The sequence below is a fragment of the Aptenodytes forsteri genome, unplaced genomic scaffold (genome assembly GCF_000699145.1).
Source record: "Aptenodytes forsteri isolate BGI_AS27 unplaced genomic scaffold, ASM69914v1 Scaffold14, whole genome shotgun sequence".
NCBI classification, from domain to species: Eukaryota; Metazoa; Chordata; class Aves; order Sphenisciformes; family Spheniscidae; genus Aptenodytes; species Aptenodytes forsteri.
This window is the reverse complement of record NW_008794457.1, coordinates 2,328,720-2,354,767: the sequence shown is the minus strand read 5'-3', so window position 1 is coordinate 2,354,767 and position 26,048 is coordinate 2,328,720. Positions and strand designations below refer to the sequence as shown.

Sequence of the window (26,048 nt, the reverse complement as noted above, 5' to 3'; positions counted from 1 at the left end):
CGGGGAGGTCGGGAACGGCGTCCCGAGAGCTTGGGGTGCCTGCGGCTGTCGGAGAAGAAGTCTCCCTCTCCCGCGCCGTTTATGTGACCGCTTCTTAGTTAAAATAAGCGAGCCCTGGAAAAAGCCAGAAATAAACCCATGCTTGTGGAGCGCGCGCTTGATTTTGGGTGGCGTTTGGGGGTTTTTTTGGTTGACTTTATGTTAAAGCAGGTGCAGTGTAAGAGCTCCTGGAGATGCAGAGCGGGGCCTGGGTTGGCCTGAGCGCTGCCGGGGGCTGCGTGGTGAGGAGGCCCTCCGCAAGGGGAGGCCTGTGCTTCAGCCTTCGGCTCTCTGGTTAGTACCGCGGAGGCTTCTGTGGAGCCGCCCGCTGCGCTGCCTCGCGAGCTCCGTCCTGCCACGGCACTCCGGTCTGTCTCGCGTGGGCCCAAGAAGCTTGTTCGTGGAGACCTTCCATCTGCCGGCTCCTCCAGTGGCTGCCGGGTGGGCAGCTGGCTGCCTTGAGGAAGACGCTGGCTTTTGCCCCGTTCAGGAAAACACCAAGGTTTAATGGTGAAAATGCCAGTATTAACGTCTTTTTTTGGTTTGTTTTTTTTTTTTGTTAGGAGTTATGCAGGGCTAGTTAACCCACGATGGTGAATGTGTGCGGTATTTAACCCACAATCGTGAATGTGTGCGGTATTTTTAAGTCTCACAGTTAACTTATGGGGAAAATAAAGGGTCTGTTATGCTTATAGGTGGCAATTTTATCATGAATGTGAGCTTAGTGCTGGAGAAGCAGTACTTGACCATCTGTATGACTGTTCTGGTGGGAGGTGGCGCTTAACATCTATTTTTGGCCTAACTTAGGCCGAATTGGTAATTAGGATAAGAATTATGAAATGATTCGTAAGTTAGAATTTCTTAAAAGGTCGATAAAAACACGTGAGCATTAGTACATCCCCCTCTAGTAATTCTTGTATACGTTTTCTAATTATTCTTTGCACTAAAAGCAGCCTTTCTCTATTTGCACAGCGCCTAGCCTAATAAGTTTTGGTGTGTGCTTTCAGCTCTTGCGTAATGCTAAAGGTCTGCAATTCCCAAGGCCTTTCAGGTTTACGATTGCTTAAGTATTTTCTGAGAATGTGAATGACCTTCAGCAGCTTGCAGAATTTAATCCACATGCCTCCTCCAAAAAAGGACTATTTTTTTTTTCTTTTGGCGCACCTATTTTTGCAATTAATGAAATAATCTTCAACTTTTTTGTGTTGTAAGACTGCCTGTAGCACAGGGTGACTAAAGTGCTCTAATTTGGTGGCTGACAGCAGCATAATAACTAGGGATGCACAGGCTGCCGTCTCCTCTGTTTTTCTTCAAAACCTAAGGTAGTACTTAGGTTAGGAGGTAACCTGAAATCTTTATCCCAAAGAGGTTTGCAGGGTAACCATCCTTAAATAACATATGTGAGGTTTTACTGCAAATTTCATGTTTATCTAGTCTCAGGCTGAATATGGATCCACAAACACTGATGCTGTAGGTAACTTGCTACCCATAATGTCTCAGTCGTGGGTTCTGCTGTGATACCCTTTCTGGGTTGGCATGGTGTTGGTGAATATAAAGTAACCGAAAGGTCTGTTAAGTAGGAAAGGGTTGCGGTGATCTGTTACCGTAATGGAATTTTATTCGAAGAAACTTGAAAATAAACCCACCTCCTGAGAGCGATGCGACGGACAAAGGGCTGCGTTGTAGAGCTCGTTTCTGGCTGTATATGTGGGTGTTAGTGCAGCGCTGCTCACCAGGGAGAATCTCTAGAATATTTCCAAACTGTTCTCCGAGATCCACATGAATTTACTGGCAAGTAAATGATGCCAGCAAGAAATCCTTAACGTTCCGTATTCATCCAAAGGCTTGCTTAAGTCGATTTTGCGATGTGCCTTTGGTGCTAGCTGCTGTTGAGCCAAAGGCTTCGAGTCCAGGACTCTGGGAGGGTGCTGCCTGCTATGCCAGCTCACATACCTGTATCAACTGGAGGCGGTTTAGCTCTGCTGTGTGTCTAAGGCAAAAGGACAAATTCTCTCTCGAGTCTGAATTCTAAAAGCTTTTGTAGTCACTGACGGCTGCACCTGATTCTTGCCACCGTCAGGCTAGAAGCAGGGCGCAGACTTGCAAATACTAGCTGTTTTCTTCACCTTTTTGCAGAAATGGCTCAGGAAGAGATGGAAGTTGATCTCCAGCCAGTGGCTGGTTACTCTGTAGAGAACCTCAGGACGCTTCCTGCAGAGCCCTCTGGTCACGCAGTGCTGTCGTCCCGTGCTCCAGTGCTCAGTGAAGGAGGAGGCAGCGTTACAGTTCTTCCTGCTGATGACGCTGTTGTCATACCAAACGCTGGTACAACAAGGGAGGCAGCTGCTGAGCCTGACCCGCAGTTGAGTCCTGCCTCGGCTCTCGACGGACTGCAAAGGCTACAAGGGGCATTTGATCCCTATCGGCCATTGCCTGTGCCACAGGTCACGCAGCGTCCGCGAGTGAGGAGAGCTCGCAGGCAACAGAGAATTGGTGGTTCCCAGAGGACAGTCGGTGCCAGGTAAAGCAGAAAGGAAATTGGGTCTGAACTGCGCTCTTATCAAGTCCGGCATCACTTTAAGCCAGGAAGCAAGGCAGTTTTATAGAGCCCAGCTCAGGCCAGAGGTGTGGTCGTGGCCAAATTCTGGGCAGCTCACATACCATTTAAGCTCGATAGTGGCACAGTGCTCCCTGATCTCTTCTGGCAGGATCTCTGCTCTTAAGTGAATCCCCCCGTTTCTTATGTTGGCAGTGGTGGTATTGACTTCTGAGCCCTTCCATGCTTTCTATCTTGCTTGCAGAGCTTCTGCTCGCACCGTTCCCCCTGCTCTGCCAGATTCCTGTCGGTGCTCCCTGCAGCAGTGCTGACTCTCGGCAGTTCCCGCCAGCATTTAGCTCAGTGGAGCTTGTGCTCCGTTTTACGTTTCACCTTTGATTTGAGGATTGCTCGATTAGGTTTTCTGGTGACAACTGCTGCAGAAACTTTCAAAAACATGCAAACTAATATTTTTCTGTAGGTTTTTTTTTTTGTTACCTCCAGGCAAAGAAAGTAAAAATTCTGTGTTTAATACCATTTGTGATGGGTTTAAAGGGTGATGAGTGGGGATGCTCTCCAGCCAGAAAGAAGTCCCCGTTTCTGGTTTGTTTGGTTTTTGTCTCATCTTTGTAGCTTTTGTAAATGCCAAGGGTGAAATTATAATTAACTGGAGCATCGCCTTTAAATTCAGCGAGACCAAGAATTCCTCTCCTCCCAAATGATTAAACATAACTGTACTGTTTGCCCTTAGATTGTGTGTGAAGGTCACTGTAGTTCCCAGGGCTAGAAGGCAACCTGACAAACTTCGGCTTTGAATCTGAAGGATAATTGAGATGATAGCTGAACTGATGGGGAGAGAGGGGAGGATGTTTCTATCCAGGGACGAAGTTCCAGTAGAAAAGAGGAGGGAAAGTAGAAAGACTAGGCACAAAGTAGTCAGTGGAATGAGACTGATACAAGCCTCGTGCATCTAATATTACCAGTGGCTATGAGAACCAGGCCTGAGGTAGGGTTGGAGGTACCGATTAGGAGTTCCTTAGGCTATTACTGAACGATACTTCTTTGCTTTTCTTCTCTCCAACCCTACCACCACCCCACCCCAAAAGAAGACAGTGTCAGTGTTGCAATGAGAAGGAGATTTTCTCTGAGCTGAGCAAAATGAATGGTTGCTGTATGATACTGCTGATTGTTCATAAAGTGGGCAATTGTACGTGATTGCCCCTCTTACCAGAGAAGATCTGTCTTGATAACTTTGATACCTTCCTATTGCAGTCAGAGCCTGGGAATTGTACCGCAAACAAGCATGGAGAAACATGTGGAGTCTTTAGTTTACCTGAAATAACTGGGTTTTATTTCTTCCTTTTCTGGACTCAGGGCAGCATTGGACAGTTACTTTCAACTCGGCAGGACCCAAGAGCCAGCCACGGGACCAGTTCCACGTCTGGAGCCCTTGCATATCGCGAGGCACAGCCAGGAACACAGCTCAGACGAAATAATAGAAGTGAGCGACTCTGACAGCAGCACTTCTGCTGAGGAGGAGGAAGCAGTGGAGGCTGCAGCACCGCTGCTACCATCAGCCCAGGAGACACCTCCAGCAGCTAGATCAGGAGGTCTGTGCTATATTTGAGCTGTGTAGAGACTTATTTCATAAACTCATCTTGCTGCTTCAAAACTTGGTGGGGAAATCCTTTCGAGCTTCACAACAGACGGTGCAAAGAGATCATTATGCCCACAGCTGACGGGAGCAGGTTGCTACCACAAGGCTTTCTGGCAAGCAGTTCCTAAGAGCAGTAGCAGCAATGGGTGATTGCTACTGTAATGTTAAATACAATCTTTTTGCTATTTGCAGGCTGCTGCTTGTAAATAATCCTGGAAATGTTCAGAATAACTTTGAGTTTAGAGATCCTTACTTAGCACACTTCTGCTGTTATATATTATCAAGGAGTATTATTGAAGCCATCAAGTCACATCTCTGGAGATCAGCAGTGGTTTCAGTTTTCAGAGGAGGATCTGATTCAGTATTTTTTAATTATTTGCGATTTCAGTCTGCTTCAGTTTAGAGTTTTCTTTTCATTCCTGTAACTTCTTGCGACACTTAGCTGAGGAGGTAGAGATACTTAGGACACTGGGCTTTTTGTTTGTCTTTCTCTTTCCTCGGCTTTTTCTGGCTCGCAATCCGTTATCCAAACTCATGTTCGCAGGCTGCCACGCACTTCAGTGACATTGTGATGAACATATGCAGCTTATGTAAGAGTGACAAATAGTTAACTTGCTATTCAAAGTTACTGATGCCCAGAGAATATGAGAACAAGATTTTTTTTTTTTCTTACTTCAGTCTCTAAGGAATGTCCTTATGTTTCACTCTCTGCCCTTAGGTTTGCTTTTGATTGGCCAGCCCACCTTGACACATTTTTTTGAGGGTACATCTATGAGCTGTCTTTTGAACAGATTCATTCTGCTTGCTCTCAGCTAGTCTTACATGTGACAGGAGCTCAAGCTGTTAAGTGCTGTCTAATATTGTGTGAACATATGCTCTCTGTTGGATTTTCTGGAATCCCCTTGTCTTTTTTGCTTATATAAGCCACTGGTTCCTGTGCAGCCCTGAACCGTAGAGGCTGAGAACTTTATTGACATTAGCCAGGATTAGGTGGTACCTCTCCACTGGATTGAGAATATCTGCCTCGAATACGAAACGTGACTAACAACTCTTTTGTTTTGTCAGGAGATGGGAGGAGACAGTGATTTCTGCTCCTTTTTAAGTATGCTACCGGTGGTAATCCAAACATAGCGTTTCTGTGTGCCCATGCTTCAACAGAAGGGCTAACAGAGGCCTGCCACAAAAACATATGGCCCAGCAGAATTGATAGTTCGGATAACTACCAGCTGGAAAACTGCTTAAGTCGGGGTGAATGGATAGATAGCATACAGTAAATGCTTTCTTGGCACATGAAATATGCATGCTTCGATCCCTTGGCAAAATGACTTCTGCATATTGGTGTCTGTCTTTCTCCGGGCGTAATGATGCAGGGGTGTAACCTTACATCAGCCTAACAACAGACCTGTATGCAGATACGCTTGTTCCAGCAGGTCAGAAAATTCTGGTAACAACGGCTGTCTTTAAAAGACCTCCCCTTCTTCACTGAAATTCTGCTGCTTTCTATAAAAGAAAACATAAAGTTCTTTAGCGCTACCGTTGATGAATAGAAGGGCTTACGCACAGACTGCCTGACCTTCGGTATCCAGGACACTGATCTGAAGCTGTGTATGTAACCTGTGCTGTTGTTGCACAGCTTACCTTATGCCCTGATGATTTCAAATCAAGTCAAGGAGAGCTCCTTTTCCCCTTGTTACGTATCGGTTCATTTAAGCAATGCTTTCTTTAGTTTCCAGTCAGGTCCAAGCAGAGCCACCTCAAGCTTTGTCTCAAGCTTCTGCAGAACATGGAAGTCATGAAGATGAAGAGGCTGAAGTCCAGCAAAAGCAGGTAAGGTGACCTAAATGCTTTAGGAGACAGATCAAACATGGTAAATGCTGCATTTGTCTAAAAAAAGTTGTGGTTTTTTTGTTTTGTTTTTTTTATTTTTAATTCTAGAGAACTCCACTAAAGAAACTGGAACCATCAGTTCCTGTTGCGCCGCTGGATGAGGAGGAAGGGGATACCTGTGCAATCTGCTTTGAGCAGTGGACCAATGCTGGGGACCACCGCCTCTCAGCGTTGCGGTGTGGGCACCTGTTTGGTTACACCTGCATTGAAAGGTGGCTCAAGGGACAGGCAGGGAAGTGCCCCCAGGTAAAATGGACTTTTATGTGCACTGGAAAGGACTTGCTATCGGGTAACTTCTGCTGCAGGTGTGAGCACCGTAACTGTTAAAACTGCTTGCTGCATGAAGAGTCCACCTTTGCCTGCTGTCAGAAATAACAAAAATCACCATTATTTTGATGTAACTAGGCCAGGAACAGCTAGCACTGCTTTAAAGGGAGGATTCTGGCTTGAATTTTTTCTCCTGAAGTAAAGCATTTGTGAGTACCAACTCAGAAGTTTGAGAGTTCAAGTGCTAAACCTGTAATTGGTTTCAGAACACTGCACTGTGGTCCTGGAGTGTGGGAATGGCAGACAGATTCCTAGAAGCAATTAACTAAGCATAAAGAATAAGTTATTGGACAAGAAATCTGTTTGAGAACTGTTTTCAGGCGGTTAATCTTCTGTTTTGAACTGCATCTGCTTTTGCAGCCTTTGAGCAGATCAGTTTGTTTAGGCAGCTTGCAGAGAGCAAACTGAGAAACAAGTTGCATCCTTTAATGTTCATTTGCAAGTGGTAGATCTGCTTTTTAAGGTGCTCTCTTTGGTTTTGTTTCCATGGGTAATACTGATCTCTTTCGATTAGGTCTACATTTCTCTGTGATGTGCTTCCATTCCTTATTCCTTTTCTCCAGAAAGGAATGTTGACAAAAAATAGGTCAACGAGTACCTTGTAAATAGGATTCAGTTCTGCTGCTTTCCGAGTTGGTGGCTGGAAGCCCAGGATTTCTTTGGCTGTCATTTTGAGAGCTTCCATGGTCTTCCTTGACTTTGTGCAGGATTCCTTCCTCTCAACAAAAAACTTCCTGTTGACGTGCACTGTGATTAAACCTAAAGAATCACTGTTGCCGTAGCAAAGGCCCAAACCTTATTTTTCTTATCCCTGTCAATTCTGTGTGAGCTTTTCTTCACCCACTCCAGACCCAGACAGAATTCTCGGAGACCTTCCCGGCATCTCTGTTCTTTGGAATTTTGTGACTGCTGGCTTCTTGAACCCTAACAACTCGTAAGGGGTGCTTGCTCCCTCTTTTTCTTCCAGTGATGTAATCACTGAAAATTTCCTGGGAGAACTTCTTGCTCCGGAGAGAACCTTGCAGCTAAATCATCTTCCCTTCATTTTCAGTCGCTGTCCTTTGCGACTGGGCATTCTCTAATTGAATAGCACAGAGTTGCTGTGCGTGGTGCTCTGTATACTAAGTGGCTTGAGCGCAAGTTACTGTGAAATTGCAGCATTCCTGATCCTGCCGCTGGCAGCTGCTGGCTGCCAGGAAAGCTGTCTTAGCCACTTAGTGCCCTGCAGGGCAGTTCTTTACGAAGGGAGGGGGACTGTCTGATCTGAAACTGTTGCCTGAGATATCTTTGTGCTACTAAATAATAGAGAAGTCTGCATTTTAAGCACACAGTAATTTAATGTTCAGCGAAGGTTACTCGGTCTGAGTATTCACTGCCTCTTTTCTGATTAACAAAGTATATTTGCAAAACAGTAAGCTTGCAGATGCCCTAATTTCGTCCACGTCCCAACTCAGGGAGGCATTATCTCTTTTTAAGGTGAATCTAAAGTACTAAATGGTCACAGCCAGACGCACAAAATTTTTGATGTATCTTACTCCCCGCGTATCACTGAAATCAGTGGGATGTCAGTGTTTCATACTGACACTGGAATGCTTTTACGGATTTGGGCCTATAGGATTTGATCAAAGGAATATAGTACATAAATAACAGAGTTGGGAGTATACTCAGGGGTTCCCAAATCCTTGTCTGTTGGCCAAGCAGCCAGTCTGATGTTTTCAAAGTAGAAGTTGGGCTGGTGTTTTCTTTTAGATCTTTTTTTTTTCCTCTCCCTGTCTAATTTTGTACATAAATAACAGAGTTGGGAGTATACTCAGGGGTTCCCAAATCCTTGTCTGTTGGCCAAGCAGCCAGTCTGATGTTTTCAAAGTAGAAGTTGGGCTGGTGTTTTCTTTTAGATCTTTTTTTTTTCCTCTCCCTTTGTCTAATTTTTTTTTTTTCTGGTCCCTGGAATTTACCTGACCATGCTGCGTCGCTGGTGCTTTAGCAGAACAAATTTAGTGGGAAGCAAGGAGATGCATTATTAAAGGTGCAATAGGATACATGACCTAAACTGTTGTTGTAGCCCCGATGAGAGCTCTGGTGCCTGTATGAGGGAGTGTCTTGCAAACACACTGTGGTATGTTTGTGGTTTTGTGGACTTGTTTTCAAGCAGACAACCCCTCCCTTCAAAGCTGTAAGGATTTTTCAAAATAATGCCTAGCAACTTGTAGGGATGCATAGTTTGGATAGTTAAATTCTTGCAGATGAACCGAATTTGTCTTTTATTTCAGTGCAATAAGAAAGCCAAACGTTCTGACATTGTGATCCTGTATGCTCGGACTTTGAAAGCGCTGGATACCAGTGAACAGGAACGCATGAAAAGGTATGGAGTCTCCATGTAATGATACGACCTCGCTGACTGTGTGCTGTTGAACTGGCTTCTACTTCTTGCTTTAATTTCCTGTCTTGTCTAAAGCAATTTGTGCATTCCCTTGGGGATTATCATGAGTATGGCTGGCTTAACAAACCAAGGCCTCACCGGGTTGCACCTGCCTTCCCTGGAAGGAGGATTTTCTTTTGGAACGCAATTCTTGTTTGCACTTCGCAGCACTGAAATAGCAAAACCTATCTTGTGCTGTATCCTGAAATGTCATCCCGGGAGAACATGCAGAGTTGCTACCAAAAAGCCATATATTGCTAATTCATCATTAGATGAGAAAAGTGAGGCATAGTTAAAAATGCAAGGGGGGTGAATAGCTGACCTTTTCTGCCATCTTTTCTGCATGCATTAAACAGAGTAATCTCTCATGAATCACTTTCCATCTTGCTTTGTCAAACTTTTCATGTAGCTTTACTTACAAAAGGTCAGCAAGCATTTCTATGACTCTACTTCCCCCTCCAACTTAAATGTAGACTTCTTATTGAAAAAAGGAAAAGCAGGGATGAAAATGGGGACTAATTTCTTTTCAGTAAGATGCTGTCACAGATGCTATTCTGAAATTAAAAGGCTGCAGATATCTGAGTTCTCCTGAATCTTGTAGTGAATAGAATTTAATTGGGGTCGTCTTCACATGTCTCATAACTATACTGCTGTTCTTTCAATGCAGTCTTTTCAACAGCAACCTCACTATCCTGGTAATTATTAATCAGAAATGATTGAGGAGTAACTGTCATGAAGGGAAAATATCTCTTCTGTCCAGATTGCCACTGCCTGATGGTGTTTGAACTGTACCTTTAGAAGGATCACGCTTCTTTGACTGGATCGACACTGCAAACCAAATGATAAATAAGATTTTTTTTCAAAAGCACAGAAAGCATTTGGGTGTTTAAATCTTGTTATCTCTCATGGAGAGGTAGTTGTCTAACTGCTTGTGTCTCAGAATCTCGCTGCAGCCCTTCCCCGCTTGCCCTACACCTCCTCTGCCTCCTGTTTTTGTTGGGAGGCAGACAGCAATGACTGCCTGTCAGTCCAGTTAAGTTGCTGGCAGTGCCTGCTTTGTGGCACACAGCCATGAGTGGAGGACAAACGTGAACACTGATGCATGCATCAATATTGTTTGCATATAGCCTTGAACTGGGTTTAAGATCATGGGTTTTGTTCTTCACGTTCAAAAAAGCCAGCCTTCAGGCTCTGGGTACTTGTGTAAAGAATGTGTTTGCGATGGTTAAATAAAGCATTTCACCTGTTTCTTCTGCGGCAAAAAAAATTGTGTGAAGACACTATAGGGAAATGACAGAATTCTGTGCTTGGTAAACATGCAAGGCTATGTCTGTATATTTAGAAGGTATTTAGGCAAGCTGGATCTCCCTGCACCTGAACTACTGAAATAACTGGAATATTGCAGTTTTTGAAGTGCAGAATGCAGTGGTCAACACTATAGACAAAACGTGTAGATAATCTTAAGGAATACTGGTGTTTCTTCCCCCTTGTTAACTATTCTTTCATATGTAAAGCATATATGAAAGAGAAATTGCAGTATGTTATCAAAACTGCTGCTGCTAAATTGTGTGTATGCACTTTTAGGCTCAAGGTGAGGTAGTAAGCATGGCTTCTACACGGGCATTCACAGAGAATTCATCTGTATCTGCCTATTTCTGATACAGTTATATTTCCTGAAATACAAAATTAGTTAATGGCAGTAGAAACAAGCTTGAAGATCTTACTGTGTTATGACTTGCTGTATTACTGACATGGTATATTACGTGGACATTGATGGTATGGAATTTGCTAAACTGTTTCTGTAGGGGAAAAAAAAAAACCAACACCCTGATTTCTCTTTTGCTCTCCTCTCCTAAATTAGCACATTTGGAGAGGGTGAGGAGAAAGGCTGTTGTTTCTATGGAACAATACTTGAGTGAGTCACTCAGTACAATTGCATAACCGAGAACATCTCGAGGTGAATGTACTGGATGAGTGTGGTACCGGACTTTCTGTTAGTTTTGAATTTACCTGAACAGGACTTGTGTTGGGATGAAGTCGGGTGATAGGAGTAGACAGCCCAGAGAAGCATCCTCGGTAATACCTAGTCGTAAGGATTGCTTTTCTCTCATTCCTCCAGCTCTTTAGAAAAGGAGCAGATGTTGCGTAGACAGGCAGAGCTGGAATCTGCACAGAGCCGTCTCCAGTTGCAGGTTTTGACAGACGAATGCAGCAAACTCCGCAAGCAAGTTCAGGTGAGTCTCACGTTACTCATACACAGAGAATTCCCTTTCTCTTCAGCCTGTCTCTTGCATGTTCCCTTAGAGGAGAGAAGACAGGCTTCCAGTTTTAATAAGCAGCAAGATTTAGTAAACTCAATTGCCGAATCATCAGGAGTATCCTAAACATCCCAGGCTGGCATATTCATGTATACTCCGTAACACTGACTTTTTTTTTTCGGTGGTGCTTCTAAGACTTAATCAAAGTTGCAAGTACAGCTTAGCAGTAGTTTTTTTGGCTGCTGATGTCGCAGGTTCCTCCTGAGGTTTTGTGGTGCCTGGAAAGGCCTGGCAGTACAGCACCAAACTTATTCTCCTCATCTTTATCTTAGCTGCGTGAAAATAAGCTTAGAAAATCTTTATAGTAAACCTGTAATGGGGCCTATTATCGCTAGTTAGTAAAGAGCCTTTGAGAAGTAGCTTGTGAAGAGATACGGCTATTTGCAAAAACAAAAGAAAACAACAGAAACACCCTAATTTTTTGTGAAGGTCAGTCAACATTCTACTTAAGCACCTTCTGGTACCATGAGACCTGGCCTGTCATTAGGGTAGGCTGTATGCATGGGCTGAACAGCTGCTAAGGGGCACCTCTGTCCCCCTTAGAATACAGATTACTGAACAGAAATGACTGGTTGCTAAACGACTGCTTCCTTTCTGGCTCATATCACAAAATACTGTGGTATTTTGTAATCCATCACAGCTGCTTTTGCCGCATTCCTATAAATTGTGGACTTTACTGGTGCTTCCAACTGCGAATTATCTGGCGTGTTCCACCAGTGCTAGGTTTTCCAATAGCCTGTTTCACAGCCAGTTTGCTACTTTTTTTGTTGTATGAGGTAGATGATATCTAATCTCTCACTGTCTAGTAACTCGCTTAATTTTATGCTTTTCTTTACTTCTGGATTTTTTTTATAGCCTTGGTTATTCATGTCTGTACATTAAGCAACATCCTCTTTGCTGAAGTCGTCCTGTGTGACGTAAGATAAGGCTTTATAAATTGCTTGCCTAAATTCTTGCATGAAGCTGTATGCTCATCAGAGCTAGTAAGAAAATTGGGCCACTTTGGCTTAAGAAAAATGTGAGTAAGATAAAACTGCAGGTCCATAATGTCTTCCTGCAATTCTTCTTGTGTTAAACAACAGAGCATCCAGCCTAACTGAATTGAAGTCTCATGTTATAAAGATTAAGTACCCTGTGTTCTTTAAGCTCTGTTTCAGTATTTATACTGCATTCATCACTGTCCTGTAGTGGTTAATGTGAATGCTGGAAGCAATTTTAAGGTGCTTGTTTATACTATGAATAAACTAAAAGCAAAACAATTTGCTAGGGAGCAGAAAATCCACAGGAAGTCTGGAATAAGTCTCTAAGTTGTTTGATTATATTTTGAGCATATGCCTAATAAGTTCCTTGCTTTACTAGATGACCTCTCATAAGACAAGTACTTGCACAGAATTGTTTAGGTTGGAAGGGACCCTAGCTGGGTAACTTCAGCGCTGGGTTGCTCAGGGCACTGTCACGCCAACCGTTGAGTGTATGCAAGCAGATGGCACAGCTTCTCTGGACATCTCATTGTTTGACCATCCTCACTGAGAAAAATTTTTTTTCCTAACATCTAATCTGAATTTGCCTTGTTATGTTTTGAGTCTGTTGCCCTGGTCCTTTCAGCAAGCAATGTTACTGATGGCACGAGAAAACGTGTTTAATTGGCAGGCAAAGCTGTAAGTCAGTATAGAAAACGAAGTGCTGTGGGATTACAAAAGAAATGTGTGAAATGTCCATATGCTCAGGGGGACATTCGGTATGGCAAAGTTCAGTTGCATAGAACTTTATTGGAATAGTTATGATGTTCATTGGTTGTGTCCAAACCTTGGCGTCTGAAGTCTTACGGGGAAAGCAAATGCCATCGGTTCCCCCCCAAAAGTCATTGTGTGAACCCTTTTTTTTTTTTGTTGCTAATGCGCTTGAGAGCTGTGCCTCATCAGCAGTCGTGTCACTAGTTATGACCTTTTTTAGGTTTGTATGCATTTTTCCCTGCTCTTGTCCATTAACAACCTTGTCTGTTGTACTTTGTTATTGAAGTATTTAAGATGATTGAGGCTAGAAAAGGGACATTTTGTAAGTCTTTAGCTGTATGAAAATATATGAGGAAAGGATCTTGAGGGGAGAGAGCGTAGGTAGCTAACTGGAAGAAAGCTCTCACCAGCGTTGTTTCTGTGTGTAAACTGCAGTGTGTGCTGTGCTGAGCTATATGCTGCACACTGCATGGCAGGTTCAGACTTGCATTTTGGAAGCAGTGCTACTGAAGCCTTACTTTAGGCAAAAGTTTTTCCTTTGTGAGCACAGAGAACTGGGGAATCAGATGTGAGCTACTGCAGTACTCCTGAATCTGCCAAAATTTTCAATAAAAGTTAGCTAAGGATAAGCAAACCATCTCTGGCTTCCGGCATTAATACCACTGACAACAGGGGTAGGAGATTCATTTTTGCAAGTGGGAAACAGTAGCTCTGTTTGCATATGGAGCAGTAAAGGGAGGACTGGCAGGGAAATGACAGGAGATTGCATGCTGCTGTGGAGAAGAAAGCAAGTGTGATTGTGAGCCTTGCAGAGGTCAGTTTATATTGCTTGATGTGTTGGAAAAGCTTTTTTTAAATAGGATTTTCAGAGCATCCAAAAGGAATTAGATGGCAAAACATCAATAAAAATTTGTGAACCTAGCACTTTTAGAAAGCATCCAAAAGGAATTAGATGGCAAAACATCAATAAAACATCAATAAAAATTTTAGAAAAATTTAGAAAAAATAGAAATTTTAGAAAAATTTTAGGCTAATGGTTTTATTGCATAAAAATCTTTCATCTTTGTGTTCACCTCCAGTTGATGTCTGGGGAAGATCTAGAAGAAGTAAGCAAAACCTGATATTTCATTCAGCTGTTACGTATAGTGAAGCCGATTAAAAATGCTCTGTGTCCCTTTGACTGAATTTGAACCTGAACCAAAGGGAGGTGGAAGGCGGAGTGCCTGTAGTGCTGCACCGTAGCTCGAGGTGGTACAGTCGTGTTTATGTCTATTAGATGCGAGGCTGGGGCTGTGTAGTGCAAGACAGCAAGCGTGACTTCTGTAAGGAGGTCTGCGGGAGCACAGCCAGAGAGTGACCGTCATCTGATAACTGCCTTTGTCTTTAAAGCTTCATATCGGCTATTAAGACTGTAACCTAATACTCAAAAGAAAACTGTTCTGAATTTGTTGTAGCTGGTGGTTTCCCTTTCCTGTTCATTGTGCTCTCCTGCTTCTACTTCTAATGCTTACTCCTCAGGAAGACTTCTGCTGTATATCCTCTTCTTTCCCCAACCTGTGTGACTGTGTTCATTCATCACTACAATGGCAAGCTGAAATCTAGGAGGCAGTCATAGCGTGTGCAGAGAGACGAGCGTGCCCTCGAGGCCCTTAGACAACACCAGGCATCAGGAAAACTCTGCAAACATCTTAAAGGAAGGTACAGGTTTACACTACCAGAAGAGTGTTCTTTTGAGCACAGTTAGTGGAATTTGTTCTGCAGTGCAACGTTTTTAATCACCTTGGTAATGTGTCTCCAGTAAGACTTCCTGATTCTGCTGGCTTTGACCATTGTGTTTAAATGTAAACGTTGTACTAATAGTCCTTGTGGTTTTAATTGCCTGGTTTCCTTTTTAATAACTTGTGTAAAAGTTGAATGTTGAGTGCAGGTGACAAGGAGAATTTTGTAAACTCTCCAGAGCAACAAATAACTCTAATCTCTTCTGATCCTCAGTGGTGGTGGTATCCTCCTGCCTTTTAGAAATAATGAGTTTATTACATTTTTGATTAAAAGTCACTTTCTTCTAAGTTACCTGTGTTTTCACTGACTGCCTACTCTAAGCCCAAAGCTATAGCTTCCATCATAAGCATCCTGGCACGCCCCACACCTCTTCTTCCTCCCCAGGTTGTTTTGTCTTTGCTTGCTCTAACAGGATCATCTTGAGTCTTCAGCTTCAATTTTTATTCCCTTGGGGAATGTGCAATGAGCTTGATGCAAAACAGATCGGACCTCTGTAAAATATCAGAACTGTTCTCCTCTTGAGCAGTTTCCAAAAGCTATAGGTCTTGATGATAACTATTAATGTAGAGCTTGATCTTTGATCTTGCCTCTTTGAGAGCTGCTGCCTTTGCTTAGACCTGAGTTAAGTGGTAGTGGCTGGTTCAATATTGAGGCTAGCTTGCAATCTACTAATATATTCATAATATCACTCTTGCGGCCCTTAATTGTTTAAAAATTACGTAGTATTTGAAGCATAATCTATGTTGCTCAGACAACAGAAAGCAAGTAGCAATTTTCATAATATATACACTCCCTCTAATATCCCTGGGGTTCTGTACTGTCTGGTTTTGCCCTTGGATTGCAGCAAGTTGGTCAACATGCTTTTGGGGGGGGGGGCATTTTCAGTTGACTCAGAATATGCCAGTGCCACTACTCACATACCCACCTCGCCCCTGATGATCTCTGTGGAAAGAGGAATTCTAGGAATACCTTGTTGCTGATAGAAGATGTCCTTGGCCATGTCTCCGCTGAGCATCCTTGAGCATTCATCAGTTGGCAGGGAGGAGGTGGCGGAAAATGGGGCTGGAGCTCGAGAGTTGTGTCATTCCTGGAATTTGCTGCCCAGGGTTTACAAGAACAGGGTCATCTTCATTAAATAGACTCACTTGTTTCCTGCAACGCTCTTTATGTTGAAACTTGGGCTTTTATTTTTTTATGGGGTATTCTGGAAATTCTGGAAAATGGTTCTAATTGACTTTCTCTTGTGGTTTAGCTGCATGTAATACTTGGCAGTTCATTCTTTTCTAAACAGCATTGATCTGGTAATAATTGTTACTGGCTTTTATGTGTTGCCCAAGAGTCCTCTCTCTCACAGGGTCTCATACATACAATAACAGACTTTGAGTACATTGTGCCAGAACTTGCATAGCATTTTGAATGCTTTTGTTGCTCGCTGTCATAGTCAGTGGACTTGGAAATCCAGCATTTCAGGAACAGCATGGAAATTGGACCATATTCTCCCTCTTTATCTGAGAACAAGTACAATTGGAGCATCTGGAACAGATAGCACAGTAGGTTACATGAGCCAGTGACTCATTAAAGCTCTTTGAGTCTTTTTCTTTGCAGGAGCTGAAGGCTCTCGTGGCCCAGCACAATGTGAGTGCTTCTCAGCAACCTGGCAGCTCCCACGCCTGCCTCCCAGGCAGCCTCCCCTCCAGCCAAAGCCAGCGCAAGTACCACTTGGAAAAGGTTTTTGTGGTGTCTCAGACTGGGAACTGCAGAGTAATGGCGTACTGTGACTCGCTGAGTTGTCTCGTGGTATCGCAGCCTTCTCCACAGTCTACTTTTGTTCCTGGTAATTATGCGAGTCAAGATTTGGGGGTTCATAGGTGACAGTTAAATGTGTGTTCTACTTGCTCCCTGCTTCCCCCCTCTCTCTGGCTTGACTTTTGCATGTGCCTTGTAAACTGGGAATACCCATAAGACTCCCTGTAGTTCATCTGGCCCCTGCGTTGGTACCTTCTGCCTAGCGAGGCAGCTCGTTTCCCCTGTCACTTCTATGGCAGAATCCTAGCAGAGGGGCTCTGGCTCTTCTGCTGAAGTGCCACATCCACAAGAAGGTAAAAGGTGTGTCTGGTACTCCTTGCAAAGGCGGGTCTTCTGAAAGAGCAGGGGGCTGGTGCACTAGGGCATGCGGAGAAGCTTCCAGTGCTTGAGTGAGAAACACTGCTCCCCAAATTGTAGGTGGATTGATCCACATGCAGCTGATTTGTCAATACTCTTTAAAAGTTTTTTGCTTTTGGTTTTTCTTTTTTTAATATGACTGATAGGAGCACTGTTTCCCAGTGAGGAAATAGGAAGCCAAGAAGTCATGGGCAGCCCTGTTTCTGTCGCACTGTTATGGCCAGCGGCAAGTGACCTGACATCTGGACCAGTGCCAACTTGCTTTTTCAATGAAATAGGTGTAGCATTAGGATTCTGAGAGAGCAAAGTACTTCAATGCTTTCTGAACGATGAAATTTGCTTTATTTGGTTAATGGTTTGGAGATTAATATGCCTTATCTAGACATAACAAAATTGTTTTCTGCATTCAGCTGACCTTATTTTTTCTGGCTTCTGGAGCCAGGGAATGAATCTCTGACTGGAGGCTTTGTGGTGACTCTTGTAGCACACAGGTTAAGTTCACCTGTAAGCATTCTTTGCAATGGTACTTGTTCTCTTAAATAGCCATGTAATCCTACTGTGTGTGTGTTTATCTAGGCGAGAATGACTTTGAATAAACTGGCTAAAGAGCAGCAGGCTCTTGTTACAAGAATTGTAATACTGATACTAAGTTTGCTCTTGCTGGCTGGCATCCTTAAGGATTTAGCCCTGTTGCCAGTTGAACTGAAGAAGGATTTGTGGCAGTTCTTATCCAGAACAGCAAATAACTTTTACGTGTTCATCACACCACAGGCTTCAGTACAGACACTGTAGTTCTGGCATAGAATTGCTAGTTCTCCACGTATGCCGCTTCGATAACCTGCTTTATCCTTCCTCTGTGACAGGTTGTGGTGTTAAGATGATGAGCGTGGCCAACCTGAAGAGTTGTCAGTACATCCCCATCCATAGTAAACAGATTCGAGGACTGGCTTTTGGCCGTCGAGCAGATGGCTTGCTGCTCTCTGCTGCTCTGGACAACACTCTCAAACTTACCAGGTGAGCCCTGCTGGGGGGAGCAACCTGTCCCAGCGGAGTTTTGCTATGTGCAAGAGACTGGATTGGATTTTGTTCAGTCTCGCTCTAAATGTCTTGCAGCACTTGCTATTCTGCTTTCCAAAAGATGCTGCTAAGATGAGATCTGGTCTGCGTATATTCTTCCTGTGTGTGGGAACTAAAGAGTAAGACTTCTTGCTTTTAGATCCTTTACATGGAGGTGTTATGGAGCCACCTGTCTCTGATAATTTTCCCATGGAGAATTCAGTGGAAAACAAGTAATTCAACACGGATTGGCCAAGTTGTGTTGAGAAGAAATGTAGCACGATGTATAGATGTGAAATTTACTGTCCGCTTGGTTTTCTGTTACTGCAGGGAAGTGTGGAGCGTGGGAACTTGTATGGCCTAAAACAGAAACAAGGGGTATTTAGGTTGGGCGCTTTCTTCCCTGCACTAATGTTGGCTTCTCTGATGTTTAAACTTCTTGCAGAGGATGGAATTCATCTGGGATATGAAATGCGTAGACAGCACTGTTGAGCTCGTGCCAGAGGAACACAGGTTCTCTAGAGCTAGCAGAGACTTAAAGCAGCGGGGTGGAGACTAGTTAAACAAAGGCTGAGAGAAAAATGTGTCCAGTCCTGGTAGAATTTACAGCCTATGAGTGTATTTTCTTGCTACTCGGTGTTGTTCTTCAATCTTAAGCTTAAGCTGCTTCAAAACTTTGTCGGCTGATTGATTCTTATTGAGTTATATTAACATCTTTATGCACGTCTGTCTGTCAGTTAGCATAGGGTTAGGCAGGATACGTGTCTGTTACATGACTGATTGGTCCCAGTTCTTTCCCACGAGTGAAGCAATGAAGAGAACTTAATCCTGCAACAAAAATGTAAAGAATGTTGCTTTCCTGTTACCATGTTGAAATGTTTGCTAGGCTAGTTAAAAGTAAACAAAACTGTCTCTGCTAAAATCAGCATGTCAGATTTCTAACCGATGAGGTTGATATTCTTTTCATGGTTTAATCTGGAGAGCGGCTTCTCGTTGCAGTATCTGCTCAGACACTTGACTCCCATATCTGCCTCGTTGGCTGCATCGGAACTTGTGATCCCCTTGCTTTTGTGCTTGATCCCAGAACGTCTTGGAGTTAAGTGCTTGCTTCAGCAGCATCTTCATACTTCTTTCAGTCTCCCTCTGAAAGAAAAGTCCCCCTTTGGTCATCTTTCTTCTCTAGTTACTGATTTCATAGTCGTTCTTGGATAATTCCTTTTGGTAGGTGTCCTTGAGTCTCCTCTTCTGGCTTGCAAGTGTTTAAAATAGCACCATGATTTGGGTTTTTTTTTTCCTGTTGTTTTGAACCAGTCACTGTTCTGATATCAAACTCCCTGTTTCCCCAGCCAGGTTTGTCTTTGTGGTTGTTCCCCTTATCCTTACCTGGGAGCAATTACTTGCTTCTCCCTGGAGTAATCTCCGAGCGTAATCACCTTCCCCAGGGAGAAACCCACGTGTTGTAACAGATATCCAGAGTTACTTGATGCGTGCTGTCTTCTGTCTCACACTGTTCTCGGTGTGCTGGGCCTATGTTGACAACGCTGCTCTTTGCAAATACGGTCTAACCTGATGCCAACTTCATCTGCTGTTCTGCGTTGTGCCTCTCTGTGTAGTCCCCTCTTCTTCCTTCCACAAATTGAGTTTCTAAAGAATGAACACTATAAATGTGCTTTTAACTGTCTTTACCCCACTCACTGTCTCACTCTTGCTCGAATTGGATTCTTTTGAGGCATAAGCACTGTTCCTCTCGTGTAAAAAGGGAAATAATTAATGAGAGATGTAATCTGAAGAATGAGCCCTGTGATCTCGGGAATATGCAATATTACAGGATTACACTAGAGGCACTTCTAATTGTTTCCAGAAAAGTAACTTCGCTTTCCCTTTCCAGTAATGCAGCTGAGACCCTGCTCTGAGATTTCCTTTCCCAGTCTCCAAAGATCAATCTGGAAAAAGAAGCATTGGCCTGGAAGAATTATAAGTCACTTGACAATAACCAAGTGATTATTCTGTCTAGATTTTCCAGATTCATGTCTGGAGTAAAGGACGAGTTAATTCAGAATTCAGTCTGAAGAGAGATGCTTCTGTCCAAAGACTTTAAAAAGCTAGATTTGCTTACCTTAATTATGCTATTTTCTCATCAGTAGATGCTTGTGCAACGGGCCAACACTTTGCTTTTCTTCTGCAGCTTGGCAACAAACACTGTGGTGCAGACATACAATGCTGGCCGTCCTGTCTGGAGCTGCTGCTGGTGTCTCGATGATACAAACTACATCTACGCTGGATTGGTCAATGGCTCTATCATGATATATGATTTGAGAGACACGAACTCTCATGTCCAGGAACTAGTCCCTCAGAAGTCCAGGTATGGCATAAGGATTTTTCATTCCTCTCAACTTCACCAACGCACATTAAGCTAAGCATAGCTTCTTCCATAAATCACACAGCAATTGTAATAGCTTAAATTGTTTTATGCGAATCTCTTGTTCAAAAATTCAAATTTAGCACAGATGTGGGAAGTTTCTCATAAGGTATGAGAGTTATACGTGGTATATGTATAACTTAGTACGAGTGCTTGGCACCTGTATCTTTTTAAGGCACACAGTGGTCAGAAACGGACCCACCAGTGCAGCCTAAGCAGGAGAACTGAATTTGTTCTGGAGCTGGGTTTTGTATTTAATTTGGAAAGGACAAATTAGAGAGAGGCGTGAGACGCTGGTACTTCCATCTCTTCCACTCAGGGAATCAAATGCTGATTTACACGCATCTGATGTGTGCTGTCTGATGCTTCTTTAAAACGTAAGGCTCGGTAGTTAAGTTGAGTGTCGTTTATTCTTGACAAACCCACTGGGGTTCCTTGCTTGAAGGACCATTTCATAGCCTGCTTAGGCCCTTTCTTTGCAGTGTGGTTGGAGAGACTGGAGCTCTGAAGCGGTGAGGCAGCACTGACTCTTGCCAATCACACTTGCAGGTGCCCCATGGTATCGCTGTCCTATCTGCCCCGAATGGCCTCAGCCTCGCTGCCTTGTGGCGGAGTATTAGCCGGGACCTTGGAAGGAGCCTGCTTTTGGGAACAGAAAGCTGGCAACTCCTACCAGCCTCATCACCTGCCACTGGAACCTGGAGGATGCATCGATATTCAAACAGAGATCAGCACACGGCACTGCCTCGCGACGTACAGGCCTAGTATGTAACGGCGTGCATCTGCAATGCACTTTTCATCGCCGCTCTGGCCTGCTGTCTGTCGAGTTCAACAGCAGCTTTTTTGGTGCCGAGGGCACAGCAGAAATGTAGTACCTGCCCTAGCCAGAGCAATAAGCATTTGCACATAGATAAGAATTGGGTGAGGTCAAAGGGAGGCAGCTGCAGGGTGGTGTTGCTTGTATTCCTACAGGGAAAACTTGTCTGCAATTAAATTTTCCAACAGTTACCTTTTTATTTCTGCCACACAGGTAAAAATAACCCATGTGTGCGTTGTGTGATGATGGAACTGACTTGCAGGCCACTGACAGAGGCCTCTGAAGATGTGGTGTGTTCTTCTAACCCAGTTCAGACTTTCAGTGCTGGGCCCACCTGCAAGTTGCTGACCAAGAATGCCATTTTTCAGAGCCCAGACGAGGATGGCAGCGTCTTTGTGTGTGCTGGTGATGAGGCATCTAATTCTGCCCTGGTACCTCTCATCCCTTTCTGTGTGGTGGAGGGTTTTATTGCAGTTCGTAGGAGAGAAGCCGTATCAGTCACAGCATCAGTGTGTTTTGGTGGGAATTGTCTTGTCGCGTGCATTACCCTGTGCGGGTTGGTCTGTTGTACTTGCTGTAGCAGGTGTAGCTTTCTGATAGCGTGGGACACTCAGTATTACCCAAGGCCTGTGGTCCACATCCATTGAAAGGAATGTAGGCAGCGAGCCCCTGTTGTCCACCCGAGGAATGCAGGTGGGCACACTGGCACAGCTGGGCACCGTAAGTGTTGTGTAACGGACTTGGTGGGATAGCTAATGTGGTAAGTGCCGTGCGGGATGGGCGCAGGCTCTTTAGGAATGACAGGGAAGACGAGGAGAAGGGTTGCCCTTATATGAAAAAGCAGCTCAGATGCAGAGGATGGACGACAGGCTGCTTGAGAGCTCATGAGGAGAGGGCAGGCAGGGTGACATTGTGCTGTGAGTCTGTTAAAGACTGTCCAAGCAGGGTATGAAAGTAGACAAAGGGTCCTGTAAGTAACTTGAGGAAAGTCTTTTCTCTAGAGAGAGGAAGCTCTGGTTTGGATGGGAGGGGGGAATCCTGCAGTCTTTGACCTTGTCTGTCCCACAGCTATGGGATGCTGGAAGTGGCTCCTTGCTGCAGAAGCTGCAGGCTGACCTGCCTGTGCTGGATATCTGCCCCTTGGAAGTGAACCAAACCCACCTCCTGGCTACTCTGACTGAGAAGATGGTGAAGATCTACAAGTGGCAGTGAGAGTGGTCCCTATGCCTGCCATGGAGAGGCTTTCCAAATATGCTGCTGACTAACCCTACACAACCGCTCGGTCCCAGACTCCGCTGTCCTGCACATGCTGCTTACAGGAGGCAGGAACCGCCACAGCACCTTCCTGGCAGTAGGCAGGAACTGGGATGTGCTGGTGCCTGGAGCAGTTCCCCTCTACCTCCATCTTCCTTTTTAGGTCTGCCCTTATTTCTTCTTTGGTCAATTTTCTTCAAGTCAAACTCTGCAAGCTGCCTCATTACAGCAATAATTCTTGGACTGTCTCCAGTGTGTGTTGCTGCGTTTTTTTCCAGTGTGAATACAGCACAGGGACTTGCAAATCTCTTCTACGAATCAACAAAGCAGGAGGAACTTGAAGACCTGAGACTCCCACTGCACTTTCTCGTGGAGTCCTGCTGTGATTACTGGGTGATGGGAAGGTGGCAATATTGGCATCTCACTAGCACTGCTGATACTCGGTGTAAAGCAAGTTCACCGCTTTAGGGAACATACTGCTGTGTTCTTTTGAAGGTCTAGGGTCGGTTGGCAGTTATTCCCTGATGAGGACAGACCCTGTTTTGTGGCCACGGAGAGAACAGGCTTAGAAAATCTACAGAGGACCTTTTCCTTTTGTGGTGGTTTTTGTTTGTTTGTTTTTTTCCATGAGCATATAATTTGCACTGTAATTCCCGAACACTCTGCCCCCATTTCCTTCCCCTTCTCTCTTCCCTGCTTCACCCTCAAGCAAACTTGGACAGTTTGGTTGTGGAGAATGAAACTAGAGAAGTACAAGTAAAGAGGAGGAGATGATTCTTGTACTGTTGGCTGCTGAAGTCCACGGTGTCTGTCCCTAAAGACAGCAATGTACTGAAACAGACAGTACCTTGGAAAAAAATGCTGGCTGCTTTTTTTTTTTAGTGGGGTCCCCCCCCCCCGCCCCGCCTTTGAGGAACTGGTGGAAACTCAGGGATTTCATCAGCTTGCTTTCACTGATGTTTTGCCTTCCTGAAATCATAGTTGCCAGTTCACTGGCTGGTCACAGACAGCTTCCAGTTATATTTGTGTGCAAGCGTGCTGCAGACTCGCTGGTTTATGTAAATCTGAGCCTGTCGGGTGGGATCGCGGGCCAGGGGATGTGTGCTGGCCAGGTGGGCTCTTAGCACCCTTACCATAAACATGCTGAGGGGTGCGAGAATGTTTATCTCCAGGTCAGATCATGAAAGAGGACTTAGGTTCCATTTTATGTTTAACGAAAGCGAACTTGCCAAGGATGTTGGAAGCTGCAAGATGAGTTCCCTGTGCTGGAAACGTATCCCTCGGCACACCTCTGCCTCTGGCCGTGGTAAGCAGCATCTGTCCTGTTCGGCTTGAGTGTGCCACCACTTAAACTGCCAGAACAATTTTATTTTCTGAAGTCTGGGGCTTGCACAGTATGATCCTGTTTGTCTTTCCTCTTGAAAATGAGATTGAGAAGATCTCTGCTTAACTTTATATTTTTCTGTATAGTATTTTCTTCCTATATTTTTATATACTTGAAAGAATAAAGTGTTTATAGTTACCAAATATAACCGGTGCTGCTGTACTTTAAAAATATGTCTCAGCGATATACACTCCATATCCTGTGAACATAAACAACACCCCTGTGTGCAGGTAAGGTTTCTCATGCTTTGTATTGCTTCCAAGTCACGCTGAGCTTCAGACTGAAACAATGGAATGGAGGCTTTTAGTGAACGAAGAGTCCTCGCTGAACCACGCTGCTCTCACCAGGTGAGGGGAAAGGAAAGGGTTGAGCAAAGTCGCCGTGTGCACCTGGGACATCCTTTTAACTGGAAATAAACTCGCCGACGTGAGACTTTTTGGCATTTTAACAACGATCAGGAACAAAGGGTTAGTAGAAAGAGTAACACTGTGAGGCGGCCTCCGGTAAGGCCAGCTAAAACCAGGAGCAGGCTGTTCTCCGCCAACTTCATGCAACGAGCTGCTGCTTCTCGGCCATTTTGAGGCATCATTTATGCACAGTCAACTCCAACCCCTTCTTCCCACAAGAAATTTGGAAAACTTTACACAGGAAAAGGAATTAGAAGGCCTCTCAGCTTCTGATTTTCTAGGTAGCACTTGTTTTCTACTTTATACTGCCCTACAGGAAAAAGAGGTGCAAACTTAAATGCTATTAAAATAATAATGGAAGATGACACTCATGTTCTCTCAGTTTTCAAATCCAGAGTTTAAGAAAATTTTCAAAGATTTGAGATGTGAAGAACCTCGTAACACTCTCCTAGTCACAGGTTTGCAGCAGGCTCCAGGAAAGAGCACCTAAATTGTGTGCAGAAAGCCATCAGTGTTGAGGGCTGATAAAAGGTCAAATGTGTTAATTAAATATTTGCTCATCTCTGGAGTCAAAGGGACAGATTCTGGGATGGAAGGAAGAAAAAAAAATGAGTGTGTCTGCATGATGCAGGGCAGCTGTCGTTAGTGGCTGAGCTGTGCCACTGGTGTTTTAGGCAATAAGCCACTATTGTGGCTATTTCTGTCTCTGGGAAGATGTTGTTACGTGGAGCAGGGCGGCCCCTTGGCAATTCCTGCAGTAAATCTGATGCGAGGCGATAGGTAAAGCCGGGCAGCGCTGTGGCTCCTGCAGATGGGGCCTTGCTCTTAGCTGTGCACAGGCGTTTTTTAGTATTTTTTTTTCCAGGCTGTGGCGGGGGAGCACCTTTCCTGCTTTTTATTCTTGTAAAACCAGGCCTGAGGGACAGCACAGCGTTGGCCAGAGCTGGCTGTGGTGGCAGCTTGGCAGGAAACCCAGGGGCCGTGCCCGCGCCGCTGCTCCCTGCGGAGGTGCGGTGTTGGGGGGCGGCAGGCTGGGAAGGGGAAGCCGGAGTCGGAGGGAGCCGTGCTTTCCGGAGAAGGGCTGTCCTCCATGTGTCCCTCTAACAGGAGCGATCCAGCGTTAGGCCGTGGCGATCTGCAGAGTGAGCAAGAGCCTGGGCGCAGGGGAGGGTCAGGAGGCAGCCAGCTCCCTGCCTGCGCCTGGCCTCTGCGCCGTGGGGACTTCATTGCCATAGCATCCACCCTTGCGTTTTAGCCGTTGGTTTGTAGTGACTCAGGGGTGAGAGTTCAACAAATATAATGAAAAACATTGCAGATGACAAAAGGGTGTGCTAAAAAGTGTGAGCAAAGAAGGGAGCACAGCTCGGTGCGTGCAAGGCAGGACCTGCCAGTGCTTCGCTCGGCTCTGGCTGTGCCTGCCGCTTCCCAGAGGGCGGAAAAGTGGTTATTTTATGTGTCCCGAACCAAATTGGATTAAACCCAGGCAATGCAGCAAGCGAAACAAGCAGCTTAATCTGAACCTTGTTACACTGAGGTAGCCAGAGCAGCCCAGTGGGATTTCATTTAGTTCTCCTTTTTGGTTTGCAAGGAGACACGGCAAGATTTTCTGCTAATGTAGATTAGCAGGTTTTCTACCAACGCAGTAAATTCCTTAACCGACCTGGCTTTCTGCTGGTTTACGAAGGAGAGAGAGAGAATATGAGGAAAAGGAGTTCAGGGAGAAGGAAGGGGGGGGGCGGAACAAAGGAACAAGCAAGCAAAAACTAGTTTTCTGTTGGGTTTGATTTGCATCGAATGCCAGAACTAAATGTGAAAGAACAGATTTCACTGCCGAGAGAGGTAGGGAGAAAGGG

General features: G+C 44.6%; 1 protein-coding gene across 1 annotated transcript; it reads left to right on the top strand.

Moving 5' to 3' along the window:
- The first annotated feature begins 2,177 nt into the window (after positions 1-2,177).
- RFWD3 (ring finger and WD repeat domain 3) lies at positions 2,178-23,242 on the top strand. The gene is made up of 12 exons (XM_009290795.2): positions 2,178-2,560; positions 3,950-4,185; positions 5,959-6,059; positions 6,168-6,365; positions 8,717-8,808; positions 10,985-11,099; positions 16,301-16,529; positions 17,722-17,872; positions 20,100-20,276; positions 20,883-21,097; positions 21,364-21,581; positions 22,219-23,242. The coding sequence occupies exons 1-12, from the start codon at positions 2,178-2,180 to the stop codon at positions 22,360-22,362; spliced, it is 2,259 nt and encodes a 752-aa protein (XP_009289070.1). The 3' UTR covers positions 22,363-23,242.
- Positions 23,243-26,048: the final 2,806 nt, after the last annotated feature.